General features: G+C 34.6%; 1 protein-coding gene across 1 annotated transcript; it reads right to left on the bottom strand.

The window, feature by feature from the left end:
* Positions 1 to 1128: 1128 nt before the first annotated feature.
* Positions 1129 to 17704, bottom strand: y (L-dopachrome tautomerase yellow). Its single transcript, XM_070110022.1, has 2 exons — positions 17254 to 17704; positions 1129 to 2892 (listed from the first exon to the last, which is right to left on the bottom strand). The coding sequence occupies exons 1-2, from the start codon at positions 17498 to 17500 to the stop codon at positions 1478 to 1480; spliced, it is 1662 nt and encodes a 553-aa protein (XP_069966123.1). The 5' UTR covers positions 17501 to 17704; the 3' UTR covers positions 1129 to 1477.
* Positions 17705 to 20260: the final 2556 nt, after the last annotated feature.

Below are 20260 nucleotides of genomic sequence, written 5' to 3'. Positions count from 1 at the left end.
TATATTTATCCGCCTTCAATGCCTTAATGTGTTTCGATTGTATGAAAAACTAAACTTTGGCGGGCCAAAAACTATCTAATTTTCAGTATAAATCGAAAATTAATTTTCAAAGTGTGCCACTTTGCTAAATATCAATTGTTTTTTTAACAATCATATTTTCGGTTTTATCTTTTTCAATCACAGCAAAATCCGAAATAACTGCAGCAGCCTTTTTTGGTAACTTGGGAAATAGCGAATAACTCCCTAAAAGTTTCATTTTATTTTTAGGAAATTCGTTTGGTATATTTACTTATTGTGTGTAACCAAATCGTGAAAATTTTAAAACATTTCATGTAGTAGTTTTAATTTTGAGGACTGTCAACTGGCACGCAAAATTATTGTTTTCTTCTGATGATTATTGCGTCCTGATATCTCATGACTTTTCTGACATGGCTGCTTTAGATTCATTATAAAAGGTCAGTAAATTTTCCCTAGTACAAGTATCTCAATAACTTTGCTTAAAAAGCTTTTCAGCTTTTTTGAAATCAATCTCATCTAATTTGCGAATTAGTTTTCAATTTTCAAACACATCCTTAAAACGATAGTTGTGCAGTAGTGATTCCGGCGAAATTAGAATGTAGATCTTAAGACATCCAACATTCGATGTTCAGGCTCTTATGTTTATACTCTTTCTCTTACTTTCTTTTGAATCATCAAGCTTCTCTCGCTTACATTAGCAAACGTTGATGTGTTGATGACGCTCGTTTTCTTGTTCAACAATAAAGAAAAACTTGGGAACTTTTTCAACTTTTCTTTTTTATAAAATACCAGTATAAACCGTTACTAAAAGTAAGTTTGATGAAAGAGTTTTATTTTATCTCCCAAGACTGTTTCTTGATGTCCTAGACATGTTCGCAGCTGAACCCTACTTTTCATTGTTATATACCGAAAAATTCGAATATAATAATCGTGTTGTATAAGCGCTATCGGGTTAAGCTATATTGCATTAGAAAGATTTCGTGCTAAAAAATTTGTAAAAATTGTACTGTCAAACATTGGACCGCAATCGCCCCGAACTAGTCAATAGGAGAGGAATGGCGCTGGGTCACACACATCGATAGTGAAATCTTTCAATTAAAACCAGATACATCTTTATGACAAATTTTATTTGGAAACCATTTTGCAAAACGATCATCTTAATAGTTAAAACATTGACTCTTTACCGCTACAAATTACCATAATAAATTTATATATACACTTGTATGGATGTAAAAATATTAAAAATGAGAATTTATTTACAACATTAAAACTGTCGAAAATCAATTAAGAAGCAATTACTAAACTTTATTACAAAAGTGAAGCTTTACCTCAGGTTGCTTAGATGCACGGAGATACAACAAAGATACACAAATTACACTAAATAAACTAATTTATCAGCGAAGAAGGATCCGTGATTGGAATTGGCAGATGACAAGAGAAAACACGAAGACTTTAGAGCTCAATGATGCGTCCACCAGCCAGAATTGCGTGTAGTAACATAATTCTTTAAACCCTCCGAATGCAGTGGGAATAGATGTGGACCACCAATACCCGTCTCATAGGACAGACCATTATTGAAGACGTAAGCCTTGGCTGGATCGGAGCGTTGTGTTGTACTATAACCAGTACCCATAAGTGGTGGTAAATAATTGCGACTGGGTGGCGCCACACGTGGCACATCGGCTTGAATCGAAGGTTTGATGGATAATGGCGGTAGATATTGTTTGGTGAAGAGCGTTTGAGATTTCGGCAGACCCACTGGATTGGGCGGGCCGTAAACTTTATTGCCGACAAAGCCCAATTGTGTACCAAAAACAGAATTCGTACTTGTGGGAGTAGCATAGAAACTAGTGCTGCCCACCGCATTTGACGGACCATAAGCATTGTTACGTATATCGCAGACTGTATTATCAATCAAAGCACTTAACGGTGCAGTGTAAATACGGAAGTTCACATCATTGTAGTCTAGATCGGAGATCAAAAAGACAGGCATGCGATCGGATAGTACCCAAACATTCTTATTCTCATCGATCTTCACATCGGCAGGAAACACCAAACCGACATCATCACGATCCACAACACCATGAAACTGTGGCTGATACGGCATCGACGAATGCCAACAGCCAACCGCATTTTGATCAATCAAATTGAATAGCTCAATACCATCATCGCTCATAACACGTGATGTCGTATGCGAATTGGGGCCACGTTCGTCCAGCACGACAAAATCATGGAAACTATCCTCTACGCGACTCTCATCGCGCAAAATACGTGTGGACACCGCAAACTGACGATGACTTGCCAGCGGACTGAAGAACATAGTACGATAACCATCCGAACGTATGGGTGAGAGTGACATGCCGAAGATACCCTCCTCGCCCCATTGGAAATTCAAGCCAGCAATATTAAAGTCACCACGCAACGGATCGGGGAAGAAGTATGAGTGCGCGGAAAAGCGCCACGATTTATTCTGCTCCCACGAGTATACAACCAAACCGTAGCCGAGTTCATCGGAGAAGTAAGCAAACGCATCATCACATGATTTACCAATATCAACGGCAACGTTGGCAATAAACGTGTTTGCATTAGTGTCATCCGCGCGCAGCACGTAGCGGCGTATGCGCGTGTTCGTTTGCAAGTCAAAGACATTCACAGCATATGGGCATGGATTGGTGGTGGTATTGCCAATGCCCACTGTGCCGGTATCAAGCACCCACAGCCGTCCACACTCATCCGCTTTGATGCGATACGCCGTGGTGATGCTGTTCGCACAATCACCAGCTGTGTTGCTGCGCCAATCGGGGTACGGTATCAACTCCGGCGAACCCGTCACACTATGATCCATATTGATATAGGTCAATGTAGCCGGTATGCCTGGAAAGAGTTAAAAAAAAAGTTGGTATAAATATTATATTATTGTCTGCATTCTACGTAGATAAGTAATTAGATTAAAGGTTTAGCCAGAGTATTAAATCTGGAACGGATCTGATAAATATTTCATCGAAATCTCTGTAAATTGAAAAAAAAACATATCTTCACTAGCGCTTAAATGTTTTCTAATTGGGGCGCGAATGTACGATAGGGTCTCAAGAGGTCCTGCAAGTTCTAATCCGACTCAAAATGCTTAAACAGGAATGGGGAATTCTTACATGTCGAAATTGTGCTTGGAAGTTCAACATAGAGTGCTAGTAAAAACGTTTCCTATAAATGTATAATCTTGTTCTTCTAGTCTTGGTTGCGATGTTAAGGGGTTATACCCACATGTGAATTTCAACAAATCGCTTCCTTTGCGATTTTAAAAATAGTCTCCAAAAATATTCCCTTCTATTTGCAGGAATTTTGAAATTTTGTGTAATCGGGTCCCAAAACATTAAACACGTATTCTTATAATGCTGCTTTCAATGTTGATGAGCACGAATTCTCCAAAACCGCTGGACCGATCGACTTAAAATATTCAAGCGACCTTTCGCTTTTTTAAGCCACTCTGAAGTGTAAATTTTTACACAGAAAACGAGTTTTTTTTTGGAAAGCCGAAATTTTATCAAAAATCAAAATTTTTATTAGTCCTTCGATCAATAAATAATTGTTTTTGGAGATAATTTTAAATAGAAAAATTTACTTCCTCGCTTAAAAACGTTTTTCGGAGGTCTTTAAAAAACGTGTGTTTTCTGACTTCCAAATGGATATATGGTAATTCCTCCTTTTCCTAATTTAATATAATGTTGTTGAGAGGTTGGATTGAGCATAAATTTGTTTTTCACAATATTAATAGCCATTCCTTACCATGTATCCACTGTTTCCACAAATCGGTTAAAAATTTCGGGTTTCATATGAATAACACTTTGAAACTGAAAATTTAACTCTAACCTGTTATTCAAGTTATTTCACAATTTCTTAAAAGTTTAAGTTTGTAAGTCAGTTACTTCTACAAGCAGATTCTTTAGGCCGAATGTTGATATAACTCAATACTTTATAATGTAATGTAAACTAAGTAAATTAGTTATTGGCTATTTTAGCCAAAAAAGTGTTTGCATAACTATTTCATTCAACTAACTTTAATCGTTCTGTAATTCTCAACAGGTTTATAAAATACCTTAATATTCACTAAAGCTTGCAAGTTGAATGAATGTTTTCATAGTAGCGCTTAAAGCTTTGATAGTTTATAATGAATATAATTTTATTAGATTACGTACTAGAACTAGTATGTCAGTGAAACCATTGGAACCAATATATAGTCTTATCACACACATCAGTATCTCTATAAGAGGACGTAGTACTAGCTTCCGCATTCAGCTACCGTTTTTATTTAAGCACTGTGTGAGAAACTGGCAAAAATTACTTTAAATTGCTACTCGAAATTAAAATATGTAAAAAAACCAATTTTTCAAGACGAAATTAAATTTGTACAACAACAAAAAATTGTAAAAAACTAAAACCTTGTCTTGTAGCAGCCGCAATTTTATCTCAATTATTTAAATACATACGTCAACTGATTTTAATTTGACCAGGCGTTAATTATTGCATTTGTCAACCGGCGTCATGTGTAAGTGTGTACATGATTTTTATCGACACACCTCAATCTGCAGCGTTGTGAATAAATATTTAAAATTCAATTCAATAATTTAATGATTTTTTTGCACAAGTAATTTTTTTTTCAAAAATATGCGTTGACAAGTTGTCAAATGGCGTTTGTTGGGAAATAAACTGGTCGTTTAACAGATGTATTTTTTGTAACTACTAGTTTCTTTTTTAAATAAATTACACAAACGTGTGCTCATGTGCATAAAGTGTGTAATCCCCTCATGCCGACTCGCCTTGGCTTCGTATATTGATATTCAATATAATATATGATAAATTAATAACAGGCAATTTGCTGCCTAATGGCTATTCATATGTTATATATTTAATATGTTTGACAGCTTACACATATTAATATTATTAATTAAATTAAGTGTCAGTTGAATTATGTTCAGGTTAGGTGTTGATGTGAGATATTACTGTGCATATTGATTACAAATTTTAATTTATGCTTTATTTAATTGCATTTAATAAATTATATTAATAGACGTGTTTAAAATAAAATATCATAAAATAAACAATTTTCAGTTGTAGGCAGGTTCTTCAATTTTTTGGTATTATAACCCGATAATGTTGTCGTTACACACATAATAGTACAAGTCTATTATTCGGATCATGTTATTGGACTTTTGGATAAATTTAGATACAAAAAATATTATGATAGTCTATTTTACTAATTTGCTCCTTTTGCATTACGGTTAATGAGTTTCGAAGGTTTTTTCGCAATTTCGGTTTCCTCTATTCCGTTTAGGCAGTGTAGAAGAGAAAAAGGCAGATCTAGGATATTGCTCCAGAGCCCGGAATTCGCAGTGGAGGCCGGCGCTCTGCAACAATTTTGTGCAGATACTTTTTTCCAACAATTCACGAAAACCAGTCCACGAGTTTTTCTCTACGGCGTTGCTTTTTGCTAAGTTTGATGTCAAAAATACATCACGCTCCGGAAGACGAATTGTAGAAAATATCTATAAAATAATGGAAATTGTAAAGTACGACCATCACGTAAGCACTGCTTCGATTAAACGAGAGCTAAACATTGCACCATAAACCATTTGGAACCATTAAAATTAGACGGGATATTAAGAGAAGCTAAAGCAAAAAACCTCATGGACCGAATTTCCATCTGCAAATCGCTGCTAAATTACAACAAAATCGATCCATTTCTGAAGCGAATCATCTACTATGAGGTATTCCTCTCCGGTCAAACTCTTAATTCGGACCTGTACTGTAGATAATTGGACCGTCTGAATCAAGCATTCGCCCAGAAACGGCCAGAAATAGGTGAGAAATTATGCGCTATCACGACATCGCCAAGCCACGCACATCGATAGTGACTCACTAGAAGCTCCGAGAGCTTAACTGGGAGATTCGTAAAAATCCACCTTTTAGTTGGGGTTGTTTTAGCGGCAGAAAACATTCCTGAAGTAGTTTCGAGGAATGATGCTGAGTTGATAGTCTTTGGCCGGATAAAAATTTGGGTTCGTTCCGGTTACTTAGACCCAACTGTCGTAAGAACGGATCCACCTTATAGCTCGGATGTTGGGTCAAGTGATTACTACTTCTTCCTGTCTATAGCGAACGATTTTGCTAATAAAAAATTTGACTTGGGAAAATCGACTGATCGATCCCAGGCTTTTACTAAGAGTGACATTAAGTCAGCGAACAAAATGATGCATATTTGACCTAAATTGGATACTTTTAAATATACTTGTACTATTTGTGTTAAAATTTTAAATTCTCTACTAATCAATTGAACATTAGACTCAAAAAAAAGGTCACAAAGGTATAGTCAGGACATATTGGTACCACCATTTTATATTAAGTACAATACAATACCATTACATACATTACATCAAAATATATTCCGGCATATATTATGATATTGTAAGAGAGATTTGAAGGTGCGAAAATCTTGTATTTTGAACGAATTTCGCGTTTGTGGCAGCCTATTCAATCGACCGAGACTGCATTTTTTGGTGCTAAAACACTTTTGAATAGGAAATAATCATTGATATAATATTTATGTAAGCTCCACATTTCTTTTGCTAAATGTCGTTTTTATACTCTCGCAACCTGTTGCTACAGAGTATAATAGTTTTGTTCACCTAACGGTTGTTTGTATCACCTAAAATTAATCGAGTTAGATATAGGGTTATATATATATAAATGATCAGGATGAAGAGACGAGTTGAAATCCGGGTGACTGTCTGTCCGTCCGTCCGTCTGTCCGTCCGTCCGTCTGTCCGTCCGTCCGTCTGTCCGTCCGTCCGTCCGTGCAAGCTCTAACTTGAGTAAAAATTGAGATATCTTTATGAAACTTGGTAGACATGTTTCATGGTACCGTGAGACGGTTGGTATTGCAGATGTGCGTAATCGGACCACTGCCACGCCCACAAAACGCCATTAATCAAAAACAAATAACTTGCCATAACTAAGCTCCGCAATAAGATACAAGACTGTTATTTGGTACACAGGATCACATTAGGGAGGGGCATCTGCAGTTAAAATTTTTTTTTAAAAAGTGGACGTGGTCCCGCCTCTAATAGGTTTAATGTGCATATCTCCTAAACCGCTAATGCTATAATAACAAAATTCACTGGAAGCAAATGTTTTTAGCACTTCTATTGACGGTGTGAAAATAGTTGAAATCGGGTGGCAACTCCGCCCACTCCCCATATAACGGTACTGTTAAAAACTACTAAAAGCGCGATAAATCAAGCACTAAACACGCCAGAGACATTAAATTTTATCTCTGAGATGGTATAAGATGACTTTATAGGAACCGCGTTCAAAATTAGACAGTGGGCGTGGCACAGCCCACTTTTAGGTGAAAACCCATATCTTGAGATCTGCTTAACCGATTTCAACCAAATTCGGTGCGTAACGTTCTTTTCATGTTTCTATGTCATAGTGCGAAAATGGGCGAAATCGGACTACAACCACGCTTACTTCCCATGTAACACCATTTTCAATTCCATCTGATTCTTTCACTTTCCACTATGCAAATCAGGTAACAATGATTATATCGGGGTAAAACTTTGCGTGAATAATGCAATTAAAGTATGCCACCTTGCGGCCAAAAATTGTCTAAATCGAACCAAAACTGTTCAAACCCCTAAGTACTAAATATGTGGACCCCAGTGCCTATAGTTGACCTTCTACCGAAAATATCAGTCAATCCACAAAGAAATCTCAAACGAGTATACCATTTGACTTTGCGAGAGTATAAAATGTTCGGTTACATCCGAACTTAGCCCTTCCTTACTTGTTTTAAACCAAATTTGTCCAAAGGATTATTTGATTCTGTTTACTCAGTGAATTTCACTGAAGTTTCTTAATCTTAAGTGGATACATTATGCGTTACAGAATCCCTGTGTTTTAAACAGCGCTCTTTATTTCAACAAGGAGAGTAAAATTCACACCCTGAACAATAATTTGGATGCAGTTCTCACCAGGCTTATAAAAATCAAAGCATAGAAACACATTAAGAATTTTACGATCAAGTATAAATATACTATTTACTTTATGGGATTTATAAGATTTATTGAAATACTTTTCAAGTCAGAAGCGGAACTTTTGTTAATAGAAAAATTAGCAATGCAATGTTATGCTTTATCTAAACTGACACCCACTTAAATGCAGTCGCGTACCCAGAAGCTCGACGGCGTCGGTGCTCTCTCTTAAGCTTAAAATCCAATTGCTTAATGTTTGCTTAGCAAAACGATATAAACTTTTACCATTTACATCAAATTTAATTTGGCTGCATGTTTTCAATACCTGTCAAACATAAACTAATTGCTGCGTGGTTAGTAAGCTAGTGAGTAGCCGCTACTACTCTGGTAATTCGTTCAACACATTCAAGCTTAGCTGTTCCGCTTGACAGCAACTTGTCTGCCTTTTCCGCTGTGTCGCTCGCCTGGGGATAATCCAAGTATCGCATGACAGCTTAACTCATGTTGATTTAATGTCTTAAGGCTTGTTAACTCAGATTTATTTATTACGGCAATACACACACATAAACCGATTTTACGATAAGCTGTCAAGCAGTAAGGAATTGAACCATGTGTGTGGAGCTTAAGTCGCAGCATATTTTGATAAACTTGCAACATGTTGTCACAGAGTATAGTAGTTTGGTTCTTCTAATAGTTGTTTGTAATACATATAAGTAATAGAGATAGATATAGAGTAATATATCAAAAGTATCAGGATTACGATTCTAATTGATTTTTGGGTGTCTGTTTGTGCGTCCGTGAAGTTATCGCAATTAAATGTTGACCTCATTTAACTTATACAAGTATGGGGGCCTTAAAAATCGGTCAATGAGACATAACAATTTTTATTGTCAAAAAAATTAAAATTCGGATCAATACCTGTCATAGCGTCCATATATATGAATATGGTAAAAGGGGTTTCCAACATCCGTTTCACATTCATGTCTGTGAAAATATTCTAAGACCGCCGATGCAATGACTATGATCAGCATATAGCCTCTGAGTGTCTCCTAAATTCTCCATACCTAACATATTACTTTATTTTAATATCCAAAAACCCCATACTGCCCCACTACATGTGATCTTTTGTATGGAATTTTATTATATTAATAGGTGTTTAAATAAATAATTTACCAAATACATTATTAATAGCATAAATAAGTCTATAAAATATTTAAACACCGTTCACACATTTTTGCCACACCCTCTGCTCCGTATACCTCACATTTTATTGATCATGCACATGCATGAGCACATACAATTGCAGCAGCCACTTGCCTGCTAAAAATGAGCCAACTTCTAATATCTTCCACAGCATCTTATCCAGCAATGTGCGACGGCTAAACCAAAATATCTGAGTTTGCCAAAGAGGAAAAACAGGAAAATGAGAGAAAAAAACGAGTTATAGGAAAAATGTGGTTTACTAATAATAATAGTGTTGGCAACATATTTATTGTAGTACAAACAAGAAGGCAGAGCCGCCAAAAAAGTGCCACGCCCATGTCTTTATAACAGGTTGTTGTTGTGAGCTGATTCAATTTAAATTTATGCGCTCACTTAACGGTGTTTAAAAGTAGAGACATTGTTGCGTCTATGTTTAAAATCGTATGCAATCGAGAAAGGAAGTGTCTGGACATACTTGTAAATCTTCGAATTTGAGCATAAGAAAAACTTTTGAGTTTATTATGAAATCCTTTTCATGATTATATGGAGGGTTCACCAGTTAAACATAAATAATTGTAGGGTTTTAAAGTTCAATGTTGATCTCACGTGAAAACCGCATCAATTTTGTTTTTTATTAGATTGGTACAACCCATTTTTATGTTGGTGGTGAGTTTCGAAAACTCATATCTGGCGAATATGGTGGCTGAGCGACGACTCTCGTTTCGTGTTTTGCCAAAAAATCAATCATAATTATGTTAGAATTAGACGGTGTATTCATGTTTTTTGTCACAAGTCTAGCATTGAAACGCTTCATACCCAAAACTTTAACAGAAATATAATATTATATAATATAATAAATATAATATAAGTTATTCATAAATATTTTTGAGATGCTCTGCTATCTCTCTGATATCAATATCATTAACAAAGGTGGATAGACGACACGCATCATAAAAATTTTCGATGACATCACGACCTTCACTGAATGCTTTGTGTCACCCGAAAACTTGTGTTCGTTCTAATGAAGACTCTGCAAAACACTACTGAAACGTTTTCAACGATTGCGTAGCCGGTTTTCCATTGGAAACTGAATATGTCCGGCATTTTTTAAGCCGTTAGTCATTATATTATTTATATCATCTTACAGTTTTCGACACTAAAAAGCTTCGAGTTTTTAAAGTTCTGAGTTTTAGTAGAAACTTTCATTTTGATTGATTGTTCCAAGTCCAAACTAGTGTTTTTGGTAGAGATTCAACCAAAAGAAGCTCTGACTTTTGTCATTTTATATCTTACTTCGTTATTAAAGTGCTCAAACCAAATGCCAGATATAGACTGTGATTATCGATGAATTTAAGATTTCCTCGTTCAATACTGGTTTGTGGTATCAGTATATGAGAAATGGTAATCGATTTGTAATATTTTATCTCCAAAAAGCTATAGCTATAAGCTATAGGTGTCATGGAAACTGATCGACCAAAATCAAGCCCTTGTATGGAAAACTTTTTTGTTTCGCATGATATATTCACGAATTTCGGCATAGGTTATTATCTCAGGTATATGTTGTTCAGATCTTGTTTACCCCTTTTATGCTATTTATAAAAAATGCAGTTGTGAAGGGTGTTCTTTTTATTTTTCACCACCTGATATATCACTTTAGACCCACTGTACTACAGTATTTTCACGTCATTATCCATTAATTGGCCATCATTAGCTTTAACTACTGAATCTTTTACCAATTTTTTTTCTATATATTTAGCAAATGACTTATCAGTCACGCAGTTGGTCTGCTTGTTTTGCACTTTAACGTTTAAACGTTGCCTTTTCTCGTCGCTTTTCTTCGGTGCTTTGTCTCTATGCATTTGTTTTATTTGTATGCAATTAATGCTGCGCTTTTTTGAGCCTAACACATTCATTATTAAAATGTTAACGTTTTTTTGTAAGTTGTGTTTGCCATTTCTTTAATGTTGTATTTGGCGGCCACAAATCAATATGTGACATTTTGTCTAGCTTGTTGAGCATTTGTTGCACGAATCATAAATACATTGTTTTTGCTTGCCTAGACTTGTACGTACAGCTGAGTATTTGGACAACCGGCTCGAACGTGTATATGTTTTTATAAAAAATTTAATTGGCCAAATTATAATTTGTAGTATTGGCTTTAATGATTTTTGATAAAGCAATGGAATGCAATTGTGAAAAGGGAAGTAATTATAGCGGCACTTCCATGTGTATATATAGTGCGAATACAGTATACGAGGGTAGCCATATATATTTTTAAACTACTATTAATATGTATAAAATCAAAAATATCTTTGTTAATATAGTCCATGAAGGTATATCGTTTCCTCGAGGAATGGAAAATCAAGCACAATTTGTTCGCTCTACACTTCAATATCAGTTATCTGAGAAGCAAATGGTTCCAGCAAAATGGTGTAACTGCGGCATGAAATTATAACTTTATTATACCGAAATTGTTGAGCTCAAATCATATCGAGAAATGGGCCGAATATTTTAGCCACATCATAGGATTTGAAACCGCTTTGTAAGACAGGCCTCAAGTCAATGGTATTTTTCTTTATTAATATTTTTTTGTTTGTTTATAAAGTCGGCTCATTTTGTAAAATATTTTAACATCCTTAAGCCACCAAACTACTACAGCCGCCAAAATGTTTAAAAATTCAAACGAAAAACAATCGCTAAAACCACTTAATTAAAGTCCATAAACCAAATCCACGCATTGCTACTACATTCTTAAAATTACATCGCCAAAAATATACGGAAATTTTCTTAAGTGTCTCTTATATGCCGCAAATTGGTCGACATTTATGGCAAGTTGAAATGCTGTGCTTTGATTACAAAAATAAAAGAGTGCCTGGGAAAAATTGTCTGGTGAGAAGGAATAATAAAACAAAAACTAGTAAAATTAAATTAAAAAAAACAACAAATTTTATGTTTGAATTAATTTGATTTGTACTTGAATTTATTACACTGAATTGAATTATTTCGGTATTAATTGAATTCAATTGAACTAAATATTAAAATATTTGTATACGGCGTAACTTAAATAAAAATGACTTTGAATTGAATAGAAATGATGTGAACTGATGTGACTAGATATGTATGGATTGGTTAAATTTTGAGTGAAACAAATATAATTGCATGTAGTCGAAATAAATTTAAATAAATTCAGAAATTCAGAAAAATTAGTTATCGACTAAATTGTGATTAATTAACTAGTCCCATTCTTTAAACTCTGAAGTTTATTGGGAAATTTAATTGGTGTGTAAATGCTTGCTTGTGCCTTCAATGTTTTTGACCTCATTTGTATTAAATTAAATTAAATTAATTATTATTATATTAAATCGGCTTGAATGCTCTTCACTAGATTTTAGTTGAGTTAAGAATTAGAATTAAGTTGAATTTTTAAAACAGTTAACAACTACAACATTGCGTAGAAATAAGTTTCTGAAAAAAGTTTTGCTAGGTTTTTCCAGCCAACTTGTTTGATACAAAAAACTTTAAGTCGAATTAGGGTTACTTAATAAGTAAAAAAGCTCTTTTATGTAGAACTTTGTCATGAGTTTGATCAGTCAGTTTGTATGGCAACTATAAGCTATAGTAATCCGATCTGAATAATATGTTCGCAGTTTGTAGTAAAATAGGTACCAAATTCCATGAAGATCTCATCTAGAATAAAAATTTTTCCAAAAAAATTTATGAATTTGATCAATTAGTTTGTATGATATCAATATTCTATAGTATCCGATATCGGCGGTTTCGACAAATGAACAACTTCCTGAAATAAAATGGATGTGTGCAAAATTTCAAATCAATATCTCAAAAACTGAGGGACCAGTTTTCGTGTATACAGACGGAACAGTGGATAGTCCAGACCGTCATGATAAAATATACTCCACTCGTCACGCTGATCGTTTATATATGTATATACCAAAAATGGTCTCCGAAATTTTCTTCTGGGTGTAACAAATTTCATGGCATACTTAATATACCTTTTTCAGGGTATAAAAATGATTAATATTAAAATTAAATTGAACTGAAGTGACCTACACTGACTTAATATATTGAGTTCATTAAGACTAATTTACATAGATACTATGATTGAATTGGCTTGCAGTAAATTTGGTTAATTTAAGTTGAATTTCAATAAACTGGATTAACTATTAGTTATATGGATGAAATTAAATAAATTATGAACTTAATCGGAACTCAATTAAATAAGATTGATTTCAATATTTTTGGTTTGAAGCTTAAATCTACCAAATTCATTTGGATTGCTATGAGCCAAAATCCGGAAATCAAAAGCGAAACTTTTTCGAATACTATTTTTCATTGCCCATTCACCCCACTTTGCCCCTCCCTTCAGCTAATTTTCAAGCCAAGCCTTACCAAATCAAAAGCTTATATTAAATTCAATTTAGTAAAAAGTTTTAGTCAGTTTTGATCAGCATTTAACAAAAAATTGCTGTGATATTGATTAAAGCTTTGGCAAACACCACGCGCCATAACGCCATAACAACGATTTCGTTATGATATGCTATGCTAGGCTCCTGGTTAAGTTTTCGTAATAACGTATTAAGTTCATTTTTGAATTTTTTTTTTCAACTCTTCTAACAACTTTTTCAAGCATAACTTCGCTGCTATTATATGCAAATTACTAGTTGTGATTATTACTATTTAAACATGCCACATGTTGCATGCAGCGTTTCAAAAAGTGTGAAGCTTGATGTTGTTCTAACTAGTATTTATATGCGATTATTGGTGATTAATATCTATGTATTTATCTGGCGCATGATTAAATAACATATTCACATATCATACACAATTTATGCACCGCTATCTCTCCTTTTACCAACAAGCAGTCAATAAACTATCGGGGTATGAATTATTTTTTTTTTTGTTGAGTGATTTGAAATATCTTTTTGAATGGAATTGTCATGTTTTCGCATATACTGGTTTTATTACCGAGAAACGTACTCTAATTGTTGAAATGGAATATTTTTTGTTATTCAATATATTGTATATGTAGATCTTTTGCAAACAAACAGTTAGACATTTGGGTACTATGTATACATAAAGTCCATTACTGGTCATTTATAACCACATCAAAATGAAAGCTCATAGCCATTTGTTTAAAATTGGTGAAAAAAGTAGTAATTGTAATGGCAAATATTGAAATGATTGATTAATTGGTCTTTAATAAGCGACTGAGTAGCCACCTTACAAAAGAATGAACAAGAAGTTTGAAAGCAATTCATTATTTTTAGGTAGCAATTTAAGTTGACAATTTGATAAAGCTCAGCAAAAACAAACTCAAACGTGTCAGCGAATATAAAATTAAATTTTAATAGAAATAAATCGATGATTTTCGAAAAAAAATCTTTATTAAAAAATCACCCGTTATTTTTGCAAAAAGAACTGTTTATTTTTTGAAACCATACTTTGGATTTTTATTGCATTTTGAAAGATACTCCAAAAATAGACACTAATAGAGTTCAAACTTCACACGAACATAAAAAAAGAAGACAAAAAAATAAAATAAAAACAAGTAAGGAAGAGCTAAGTTCGGATGTAACCAAACATTTTATACTCTCGCAAAGTCAAATGGTATACTCGTTTGAGATTTCTTTGTGGATTGACTGATATTTTCGGTAGAAGGTCAACTATAGGCACTGGGGTCCACATATTTAGTACTTAGGGGCTTGAACAGTTTTGGTTCGATTTAGACAATTTTTGGTCACAAGGTGGCATACTTTAAACGTATTATTCACGCAAAGTTTTACCCCAAAATAATCATTGTTGCTTGACATGCATAGTGGAAAGTGAAAGAATCAGATGGAATTGAAAATGGTGTTATAAGGGAAATAGGCGTGGTTGTAATCCGATTTCGCCCATTTTCGCACTATAACATAAAAATATGAAAAGAATGTTACGTACCGAATTTGGTTGAAATCGGTTAAGCAGATCTCAAGATATGGGTTTTCACCTAAAAGTGGGCGGTTCCATGCCCACTGACTAATTTTGACGCGGTTCCTATAAAGTCATCTCATACCATCCCATATATAAAATTTTATGTCTCTGGCGTGTTTAGTGCTTGATTTATCGCGCTTTTAGTATTTTTTAACAGTACCGTTATATGGGAGTGGGCGGGCTTGTCTCCCGATTTCATCCATTTTCACACCCTCAATAGAGGTGCTAAAAAAATTTGCTTCCAGTGAATTTTGTTATTATAGCTTTAGTAGTTTAGGAGATATGCACATTAAACTTATTAGGGGCGGGACCACGCCCACTTTTTAAAAACAATTTTAACTGCAGATGCCTCTCCCTAATGTGATTCTTTGTACCAAATAACAGTCTTGTATCTTATTGCGAAGCTTAGTTATGGCCATTTATTTGTTTTTGATTAATGGCGTTTTGTGGGCGTGGCAGTGATTACGCCCATCTGCAATACCAACCGTTTTACGGTACCAAGAAACATGTGTACCAAGTTTCATGAAGATATCTCAATTTTTACTCAAGTTACAGCTTGCACGGACGGACGGACAGACGGACAGACAGTCACCCGGATTTCAACTCGTATCTTCATCCTGATCATTTATATACCTATAACCCTATATCTAACTCGATTAGTTTTAGGTGATACAAACAACCGTTAGGTGAACAAAACTATTATACTCTGTAGCAACAAGTTGCGAGAGTATAAAAATTAGTTTCCATGGACCTGTCCGAGTCAAGTTTGATATATGGTATAAAATGGTAGATGCACAAATAATCAAATTTTCTTCGCTGTAAATCAATGGCAGAGATTTTTAGCTTTTTATCTCATTCTCAAGTTCTCAAAGTTGAGTTCAAGAAAAAGCACATTATTTTCGGTGTATGAACATGTTTTCTTAGTAGAAAAAATATAATTATTATGTAGGAAAGAAAATAAATACTTAAGGATCAAAAAATCGAAATATACTAAAAAAAACGTTGGAGTATATATTACGTTGGAAATCTTTTTTAAGCTCTTTAAAAATAAAGCAAACGTTTAAGGTAATTTTCCAAGATATTCAAACTTCCATACAAGTAAACGCTAGATATAACTTGCTACTTAAAAGAAAAATTGTAATTGTCTGCAAATAGATAGATGTAAAAAACGGTGAAAAGTCCAATTCAACCAGAATATTCGATTGCTAAGCTAAAAATTTAATATTTTAACTTCGCTCCGAAGAGTAGGCAAACTATTTATCAAATTTATTAAATATTAGTGTTGGACTTTGCTAATTTGGGTCCTTTTATATAATTGTACCTTTACTGAGAAGAAACAAGAAAAAACGTTATCCTCGGTTGCCGAAGCTAGAATACCCTTTACAAATAAAGAAATTTCCATACACAAATTTGATTTTAATCGATCAGTTTGTATGGCAGCTATATGCTATAGTGGCCAGATATCGGCGGTTCCAACAGATGAATAGCTCCTTGCGCAGAAAAGGAGGTGGGCAAAATTTCAGATAAATATCTCAAAAACTGGGGGACTAGTTTGTATATATAAAGATGGACGGACAGACGGCCATGATTAAATCGACTTAGTTTAGCTGATAATTTATATGTATATATATACTTTATGGGGTTTCCAACGTTTGATTCTGGGTGTTTTGTGTGGCGCACTTTATATACCCTGCTAAGGGTAAAAATATCGTAAGGATATTTAGTCAAGGATATCTTAATGAAATAAATTGGATGTAAACACAAAATTCTATGACTATACCAAAAATAGAGCATTACTTAATTATAAGTTGCTGTATGAGGGTGTGAACTGGAAAATCATAATGATTTATCCTCAAGTATCTATCTTTATCTTTGTAAGAACAAAACGTGCAAAGATCAGACCTATAGCTTTAGAATATTTATAATATTTTTCATAATTTAAGCCGTCGTAGTAAAAATTTGAATTCCACTACACAAATTATCCTTTCATATCCTTGCACTTTACGCTTGCACCTACCATCACGCCAACGCGGCACGGTCACAAATAGCCGATTGCCCCAGTGCTCCACGCCAACAGGCAATGCATTTTGTGGTATATAATCGCCGCTGGCGAGCGCCTGTTGTTTCAAGCCCTGATTGGGAAATGCAAAATCCAATTCAGTCCAACTATAACGCTCCTGCAGTTTGTATGTGGCCTGCGCATGCGTCACAAGGCACAGCAAAGCAACCAAGTTGCGAAGCGTTAAACGCAAATTCGCCTGCATTTTGTCACAATTAATTTATTTTCTCTTTGGCTTCAAGAAGGATATGTGTATCCTTATTTTGTATTGTTGAAAAATTTCAAATTTAACGTTCGTACAACGGCACAATGCCACGCGCACGCTCACACACCAAAACGCGCACTTCCGTTTCCTTGCGTACAACACGCTACTCGATATAATAACTGTATGCACCAACGTTGGCGGCGCTAAGACACGACTGTTGTCCAATTGGCAAAATGTTGCGATTTTTATAAACTTCAACAAAACTCGTTCGTAAGGCTGGCTAACTGACTGGTTGTTTGTTTAGGTGCTGCTGCCGCAGTAGACAACGCAGCGCCGACAAGCCTCTTAGCACCTGACACAGCGATACGCATAAGCTCTCTGTAGGTGTGTGTGTGTTTTACTTAAAAAAAAATTGTTTCCTTTTTTTTTTGGTTTTTCGACGCGCTAATGCTTCGCTTGTTGTTTGATCATAAGGTAAATTGAGAGCCCATTGCTGCTAATTTCGTATTTGGCACTGCTTTTGTTGTTGTTGCCACAACTGTCTCAGCATAAATGATAGTTACAAAAGTACCAATCTAATTATTTTGCCAAAATCAAAATTTTATGACATGTTTTGTAGCATCGCGGCATCTGAGTCTGAATTAGAAAATTCCTGTTTAAATTGCGACCATAGTTGCCACTTGACGGTAGGCGTTCAACGGTCACTAAGTGGCCCAGTTTATAAATTCGTAGGATTGTATTGCAAATCGTTAAAGTGGCGCAATAAAATACTTAAATACCGTTTTTGCATATGCACTTGCGTTAGTCCATGTGTCTACTGCCCAATGCGTCGATGACCCAAATTGGCATTGCGCAAATATTTACTGATTTTACTTTAAATTTTTTGCACTATTTTCTTTTAATCAGCTAATTTTTCGGCGTGTCTATGACAACTTTTCGTGCGCAAGCGTAGACACTAAAATTTCGTATGCAATATTTGGTAAAAATAGAAACTTGCAAATACATAACATTTTCATATCAACAGTATCGGACTCTTTTAAATCCTTTTTTAATGAAAAAAGCAAAACATAAAACCAAGAAGAAACGTTAACTTCGATTGCTAGAATACCCTTCACACATACAAAAGTTCCCACACTTAATTTTGATCGTTCAGTTTGTATTTCAGCTATATGCTATAGTGATCCGATCTAAAAAAAATTTCTCGCAGTTTGTAGCGTTACTCGGGAAAATATTCTATGTCAAATTTCGTGAAGATATCGCGTCAAATAAAAAACCGTTTCATACTAGGAGTTGATTTTAATTTTCAGTTTGTATGACAGCTATATGTTATAGTGGTCCGATCAAAAAAATTTGTTCAGATATTATATCGTTGCTTTTGAAAATATTTCGTGAAGATATCTACACAAATAAAAAATCTTACCACATAAGGACTTGGTTTTGCTGGTGCAGTTGGTATGGCAGCAAAATGCTATAGTGGTCCGATATTGGCAGTTAAGACAAATCTCAAAAATTTAAGGACTAGTTCGCGAATATTTAGATGTACGAACCTTTCATTCTGAATGTTACAAACTACGTGACTAACTTCGAGTAGCCAGTTCGGGGTATTAAAGAAAAACGCTCGCATTAACCGTTGCATATCAGACGACCTACCCACTGCGCTCTCGGTTGCTTTTATTGAATTTTGTTGCATGTGAAAAACTTGTTATTATTCTACTATGCTGTATGCTTCATGTACATGCGTACTTACTCGCACGTCCCACTACATGCCACACATACCCTTTTCGTGTCTTGCAATTTCTACTATCTTTTTCGTTTTGCAATTAATGCTTTAAACTGGAATTGAAAGAAAATTTAGTAGGCACGGTCAATGCATTTTCCCAACTAACTACCCTACAAGGCGAGTGCTATGAGAGATTTAATTGTAAGAGCACCAGCTGACAAGGCTGGTTTGCATTGAAACTAACTGTCAATTAAAAAATCAGGAACCGTTTTAAGTTTGACAAACTGTTCAGGCCGGACAATGAGCAATTATTTGTTTTATTTTTCAACGGAAGCTTAAGCCACTTAAGAAAATTTATAAATTTTAACCATTAATTGTTACTAAATTTCTCCTACTGCAGTGCAATCAAGTAATTGCTACTTTTAATATATAATTGTCAATAAATTAGTTTTTTAATCCATGGAAGGCAAAAAAAAATTTTATAAGTTCAATAAAGCAGTGGTGAGATAACTTTATTTGACTATTTTAGCCTTATCGCATGGATACCATGCAGACACTAACTAGCCAGATACCCCATTACTTTAAAAATATTTATCTTACTGAAAGCATGCTGTTCCCCAGACCCTTATATTGGATCTGGCTCTTGATTCTTGAACTTACGACAGCACAACTATCAGTAACGCTCAGTTAAAATATACGGAAGTTCTTGCAAACTCAACAGCATTGCAATTTTCAGAGATTCTCTTGTGATTTGAACAGTTTTTCCAAAAAAAAGTACATAATGCTTCAATGCTATCATTTCTTTCATGATGGTTTGAATGACATTACAGTAATGTAGAATAGTACAGTAATCTAGAACTACAGTTGACAGAGAACTCACAGTAAATTCCATTAACAAACTTTCCATTGAATGTCGAACCATCTATAAAAAAGTTAACTGTTTGAGAAAAGATGACACCAAGAGCTAGCTTGGTGACGTAATAATCATACAATAATTTGGCTGAAAATTTTGACTGAGAGCATTCACAACGGTATTTAAA

Source organism: Bactrocera oleae, chromosome 5, assembly GCF_042242935.1.
Source record: "Bactrocera oleae isolate idBacOlea1 chromosome 5, idBacOlea1, whole genome shotgun sequence".
Taxonomy (NCBI): Eukaryota; Metazoa; Arthropoda; class Insecta; order Diptera; family Tephritidae; genus Bactrocera; species Bactrocera oleae.
The sequence above is the reverse complement of the archived record's forward strand: the minus strand, read 5'-3'. Positions and strand labels throughout refer to the sequence as shown.

Coding starts and splice junctions, on each gene's coding strand:
- y (XM_070110022.1), bottom strand. CDS start 17,500: ATGCAGGCGAATTTGCGTTTAACGCTTCGCAACTTGGTTGCTTTGCTG. Junction 2,893..17,253: donor CGTGCCGCGTTGGCGTGATG/GTAGGTGCAAGC, acceptor AACTCTTTCCAG/GCATACCGGCTACATTGACC.